This window comes from Zingiber officinale, unplaced genomic scaffold (genome assembly GCF_018446385.1).
Source record: "Zingiber officinale cultivar Zhangliang unplaced genomic scaffold, Zo_v1.1 ctg138, whole genome shotgun sequence".
NCBI classification, from domain to species: Eukaryota; Viridiplantae; Streptophyta; class Magnoliopsida; order Zingiberales; family Zingiberaceae; genus Zingiber; species Zingiber officinale.
This window is the reverse complement of record NW_024589834.1, coordinates 130,105-136,104: the sequence shown is the minus strand read 5'-3', so window position 1 is coordinate 136,104 and position 6,000 is coordinate 130,105. Positions and strand designations below refer to the sequence as shown.

At 42.9% G+C, this 6,000-nt stretch overlaps 2 protein-coding genes across 2 annotated transcripts; one reads left to right on the top strand and one right to left on the bottom strand.

Annotated features, from left to right (window-relative positions):
- The first annotated feature begins 18 nt into the window (after positions 1 to 18).
- Positions 19 to 2,456, top strand: LOC122036325. Its single transcript, XM_042595620.1, has 4 exons — positions 19 to 934; positions 1,038 to 1,090; positions 1,656 to 1,832; positions 2,059 to 2,456. The coding sequence occupies exons 1-4, from the start codon at positions 590 to 592 to the stop codon at positions 2,306 to 2,308; spliced, it is 825 nt and encodes a 274-aa protein (XP_042451554.1). The 5' UTR covers positions 19 to 589; the 3' UTR covers positions 2,309 to 2,456.
- Positions 2,457 to 3,240: 784 nt separating this feature from the next.
- LOC122036324 (protein NRT1/ PTR FAMILY 4.4-like) lies at positions 3,241 to 5,867 on the bottom strand. The gene is made up of 5 exons (XM_042595618.1): positions 5,621 to 5,867; positions 5,272 to 5,489; positions 4,659 to 5,099; positions 4,422 to 4,567; positions 3,241 to 4,261 (listed from the first exon to the last, which is right to left on the bottom strand). The coding sequence occupies exons 1-5, from the start codon at positions 5,745 to 5,747 to the stop codon at positions 3,352 to 3,354; spliced, it is 1,842 nt and encodes a 613-aa protein (XP_042451552.1). The 5' UTR covers positions 5,748 to 5,867; the 3' UTR covers positions 3,241 to 3,351.
- Positions 5,868 to 6,000: the final 133 nt, after the last annotated feature.

Below are 6,000 nucleotides of genomic sequence, written 5' to 3'. Positions count from 1 at the left end.
CATCACTTACCCCACCGGCAACCAACCCCTGCTTTGCAGCCGCACGTCGCCGGCGGAGGTGGCGGCTGGAGGCCGGGCCCAGCCCCGCGACACGAAGCGTCCGGGTGCTTCTTGCCGCGTGGCGGCCTCCACTACTGAGGCGGCGGAAGCGCGACCCTCAGAGCGCCGGCGAGGAGTCACACTCCGGCCGCGCGTCGAGGAGCACCTCGCCGTTCCGCACCGGGCCGCGGGAGCCAGTCATCTGGGAATAGCCCCCAGGGTCGTCACGATTCGTGCAAGCGATCGCACCGCTTATTAAACTCTTGCGAACCGACGGCGGTGATTAATTCGTAACGAACGCATATTCTTTTTTACCCTATTTTTTTTTTAATTAAAACTCACCCTTTATCTACAACATATATTTATTTAAATATTTATTTAATAATAATAATATATAATTTTGATATCCAAATCTATTTGATTCCTTTTGCATACAAAATTTAGAGGTCCACATTGGCTCTCCTCTCTCGTTCACAATTCCTTCAACTCAACAAACACTGTGTTACTCCTCTTCTTCTCCTTCTTCTTCTTGTTGCTGCAAGAAATCAACATGTCAACAAGCACTTCTTCCTCCTTCCTCCTCAAAACCTTCCCTCAAAGCTTCCTCCAGAGATCTCACTTCCACTGCCACAATCACACAAACAAGTGCAGTTTTGGATTGACCAGGAGCAAAATCCACTTGAGGCCTTTCCTCCTCGTTGTCTCCTCCTCTGCGGCCGGAGTTGCGGTGGTTGGCCAAGGCCAGGACAGCAAGTACTTGGCTAGAGAGAGCCAGTGGGGAGTGAGGAGGATGGTGAAGGTGGGAGAAGAGATGAGGAAGGTGGCTCACGTCCAAGCGGAAGCTTTCCACACTCCGGTCGCCTTGTTCGACGACCTCTTCTTCGATTTCTTTAAAGTAAGAACTCCACTTAGCTTCTTGATCTCTTTCTTGTGGCTCTAACTTCGTGTGTGAATGTTGTTCTATTGGATTTCTGTCTGAATTGATCTGCACAAGACAGGCTGAGGTGATCTCTGCTCTTTCTTATCGAGTGCTGAATTCACCGCCCGATAGGTCAGTTTTTAGCTCGAGTAATCTTTAAACAATGGGCTTTTATTTTTGTTCATGAACTTGTGCATTTTATTAGATCGCGACTAAATTCAAAATTAATCTTCACCTTCCTTAGTAGAACAACTTAACAACTAATGTAAGTTCACTATATATAATTCTATATCGACAAGAGAGTCTAAGGTTGTATAACATTTGAGCAAAAGCCAACGAGAATAGGATAAATAGATGTCCATATCTTGCAAAGGAGACCACCATTCAATCCTCTCTAGGCTACTTAATTGCCTCCACAATAATTCTCTCTGCATGTCTTTCTTTTGGTCTCCTATGCTCTTTGTATACCCCCATGGCATCTCTTAGGTAATTAATTTGCAATTTGCGGCCCTAGTCACCATCATATAAGATCATATCGAAAACTATACAAGAAAAACTTTGAAATAGAGTTTGTTTGACACTTGTTGAGCCTCATCAATTTCTGAATACATCAAATTTTTCTTCATTGGACATGGCTCGATGGCCATTACAATGAGTGTAACAGTCTTCAATTACCTGCCTTACTGCCCCTTATCAGGTATGCTTGTTTGGTTGCGGAAGCTGTTGATGAACATAGTTCAAGTTGGGAGCCGCAGAAGGAGATTGTTGGGGTTGTTGATGTCACCGTACAGCGAGATTATGATGTTCTTAGTCATATTCAAGGCGAAGGGGAGTATCTCTACGTTTCAGGAATCGCAGTTTTAACAAAGTTTAGGTAAGCATAAACCTTATTCATCGATCAATAGTTCTGGATTCTTTCAGACTCTGAAGTCAGCAGCATACTGCATTGTTGCTCTATAATTTGCTTTAACTTAAGAAATGTTGCTACTTTTGATACTTGACACAACTTGAGAAAACATGAATGAATTGGGAACTTGACAATTTGTCATATTTGTTTCATTGTTGTGATTCATGAGCATTCCACTGAAACAACTTGACAGGAGACAAAAGGTAGCGACTGCGCTGCTCAAGGCTTGTGACATGCTATCAGTTTTGTGGGGCTTCAGCTACTTGGCACTGCGAGCTCATGAAGACGACTTCGGAGCACAGAAGTTGTACACGAACGCAGGCTACCAAGTGGTTTCCAGAGACCCTATCTGGATTACTTTGATCGGGAGAAGGCGACGCGTTCTCATGGTTAAGCGATCTCCTTTTTCTGAAACTTCACATGAACAAGTTGAAATTTTGTAGCATATATCCTTTGCGCTTTTCTTTTGGTTACCGATTGGATTATCAGAAAAGAAGGTGACCATTTTGTTACTGTATTATTATGAATGTAAACTACAAATTCATTCGGAAAGAGAGAACAATTGTGGCAAATTGTTCCTTGCTCTTGCAAGATAGACCTCAAGTAATCTTGCCACTTTTTCATCAAAGATAACAAGCTCACCTTAAGAAAACTGGATCGTTAACTCGTAGCAGTTCTTTGTCAACCTCATTGTCATTAATAAACGAACTTGCATAAAGAAAGTAAGCTAGAAACACATTCAATCTGAGAGAGAGAGAGAGAGAGAGAGAGAGAGAAGGTCAGTAGGAGAGGTGACTATTGTTGGAGATTAAAGGCAATGAAAAAAATAATGATATACTTTGTGTTCAGTGTAAGAAAAGTCTTATGTTATCTTAATGGACACTTGAAGGTAAAGAAAAGCATAATAATAAAAAAAGGACAGTTCGGTGCACGAAGTTTCCGTCATGCGAAGTTCCGAAGAAGGATCCATTGAAAAGCAGAATAACAGCTTTTTAATTATGGTTCTTTCACTCTCCTATGACTTTTACGTAGAAATTTTGGTGGACAGATGAATGTCTTGAGAAAATTTCAGATTTGCATTATTTAGCATCTCTTTAGGGGTTAAGGGATTTAAGGCCTTTAGGGTTTAGACAGAGCCTTTTTCGAGCTTTGCAGCTTAAATAACCCACCACAATTACACAACTCGCCCGAGCCAAACTGTGTCCAACTTGGGTGAATGCCTCAACCAAACTAAACGCTACTCACATTATCAATGAAGGCATTCAAAGTGGTAGAAAGAGGTCCCTATCCTAATGGAATTGGACCTAACTCCTCTTTGAGACTCTTTCACCTTTAAAGTTGATGTGTGGCCATTGAATCACTAAAGCAGCAAAACTGATAAGAAAGAGCTTCATAATTCCACCACTAAGTTGGGTACAAAGTTAATTAAAGTTAAACAAAAAAATAGTAGAGGTCATTCATGCAACATATGCCTTTCTTTTTGGCTTTATACTGGTATGTTTTGATCTTCAATGATCTTTGAGGAGCTGACCAATCCAGTGTAGTCTTCTTCCTCAACACAAGGCAGATTGTTAGGAGGAGAGTCTGATGGAGAAGAAGGATCATCATCTGAATACCATCTTGACCAATATAGATAATTGATAAAATTAAGCAGGCTCAGTGCTGCAAGAAGCCAGTAGAAGAGGTCCAATCTATCCTTGTTCAAGTTGTTGTCGCTGAGCCAGCCTCTGGTCAAAGGCCCTGAAGATGTTACCTTGTTCACCAATGAGACAAGGAGCGAGCTCAGGTAGAAGCCAAAGGAGTAGGAGCAGTAGGTCATCGCTGTTAAGAAGGCCTGCATCCTTGCCATGGATTGCTTGTAAAAGAACTCAATGAGTCCCACAGCGGTGAACATCTCGGATATGCCAAAGATCAGGAACTGCGGTGTGATCCAAAAGATGGACAATTGCTTGCCTGACTTCACGGCGAGATCCCTCCTCTTCTTCTCCACCAGCGCGGCGGACACCATTGAGAATGTCACCGTGAAGAGGCCTAAACCAATGCGGTGCAGCGAGGAGATGCCCGAGTCCTTTTTGGTGAACTTTCGTGCCAGCGGGACGAAGCCGATCTCATAGAGGGGGACAAGGACTATGAGCATAAGGTAAGGGATGGCTTGGAGGGAAGCGGGTGGAATTTCAAATGCTTCGGTCACTTGTGCATTCATCTCACTTCCTTGTTGGACTGAGAAGGTCTGGAGTTGAGCTAATATGGTGTTGAAGATGATTGTGCAAGCGAATATCGGTATCACTGAGAGAATTATCTTCACTTGCTCGACTTGTGCAACGGTGCATTGCATCCATGAATGTTCCTTGGTGTTTGAATCGCCAGGAACTTGAATGCATGCTTTATTCAGGAATCTGAAAATGTTCAGATTCAAGATCATAACATTAACTGACACATGTATACCCAGTTTTAACCAAACACTTCACAAAATTAGCATACCTGAATGCTGAGAAACAGCTTCTGAAGAGTAACTAAATAGACAGTCAAGTTTACAATCAGTAGAAAGCAAAGTACCTGAACTTTTCTGCGTGAATTCTTCCAACATTAGAGGGATCGTGACACTCGATAGTATTGTTATCGGAAAGATCATTTCTGACATGATCGAGCACTTTAGCATTCAGGGACACTTGTTTTCTCTTCATAATTGCTGCCACAAGAACCTGCCAGACCCAAAATTATATCAACTGAATTGGTTTAGTGCAATAGCCAGATGGAGGCATGGAGCAGATTAAAGTCCTCTTTTTATCTTACATTTGCAATTGGGGTGAAAATGCTCCCCTGTGGGGGCTTGTTTCTGTAATAGAACATCCCACAGATCAAGCTAATGAGTCCGGCAGCCATTGTCGCTGCCGATAAACTGAAACCAACATCCATTCCCGACCTTGTCTGAACCCAAACGAGAACAGTTAGCGCGATCAATTCGCCGACACAGAAGCTGAAGTAAGCTGTGTTGAAGTAAGTGGAAAGCTTTTTGGAGTGATTGCGATCATCCTTGGGGAATTGATCAGCTCCCTGGGAGATTATATTCGGCTTGAGGCAGCCACTCCCAAGGGCCACCAAGTAGAGTGCAATGTAAAATATCAAGGCTTTGAGTCCTTTGGCTTGCACACAGAGGTCCCCTTCTGATATCATATTGCACTGGGGAGGTCTCAGTTGGGGAAAGTGTGCTTGAACTGTGAGTAGTACGAAGCCCTGACAGCAAAAACCGATACAAAACAAAGAACATCAGACAAAGTTGCCAAAGAAAAAAAAAACAGAAGCTAAGGTTCTTGAGTGTGATCCAATTCAGTGCCAAATAACATGGTTCACTTGTGCTTATGTTTTTCAAAGTGAGTGTGATTTGTTGAAGTGGAAGAGACTTAACTGAAAGCTCAATGATTCCGAAAACAAACATGGTTCGATAGCTCCCGAGGTAAGAATCCGACAAGAAACCACCAAGCAAGGAGAGGAGGAACACCGTGCCGATGAAATTGGTCACCAGGTTTGCTGATTTTGACAGAGGGAAGTGCATCTCATTGAATACATAGGTTATCAGGTTGTTGCCCACAGCAGCAATGGCCATCATTTCGAGTGCTTGAAGTCCTGCGAAAGGGAACAAATGTGAGTTCCGCTTGCTTCAAAACTTCAAATTCTAAGTAAATTCAGAAACTTAAAACAGCTAAATGAACACAAAGTTCATGTCGTTCTTTGAAAGCAAGTGAAAGAAGAAACACCTAACAAGAACACAGCAGCTCTCATCCCTCCATGCTTGCTGGCCTTGCAGGCTCTACCCTTCCAGTCAAGAAAGACCTCGGCACACATCAGTTCTTCGCTGCCACCATGCCTTGTTTGGGCATCCATATCACTCAATCTTTCTGTTGATGAGAGGATCCCCAGCACAACCTTGGTAAAGTCTTACCGACTTGATCCAGCTATTTATATTGTTTACCAGAGGGAGATGAGAAGAACTGATGGCTTCAACAGTCACTGGATAGTGCACCACCCTGTTGTAAATTTCTTATGCTGCTAATTAGTGTGCTGAGAGGGATAACAACACAAGTTGATTGCAACAAAAGTAAGGAAGAAAAAGGGGCAAATGATTTACATTTACCTG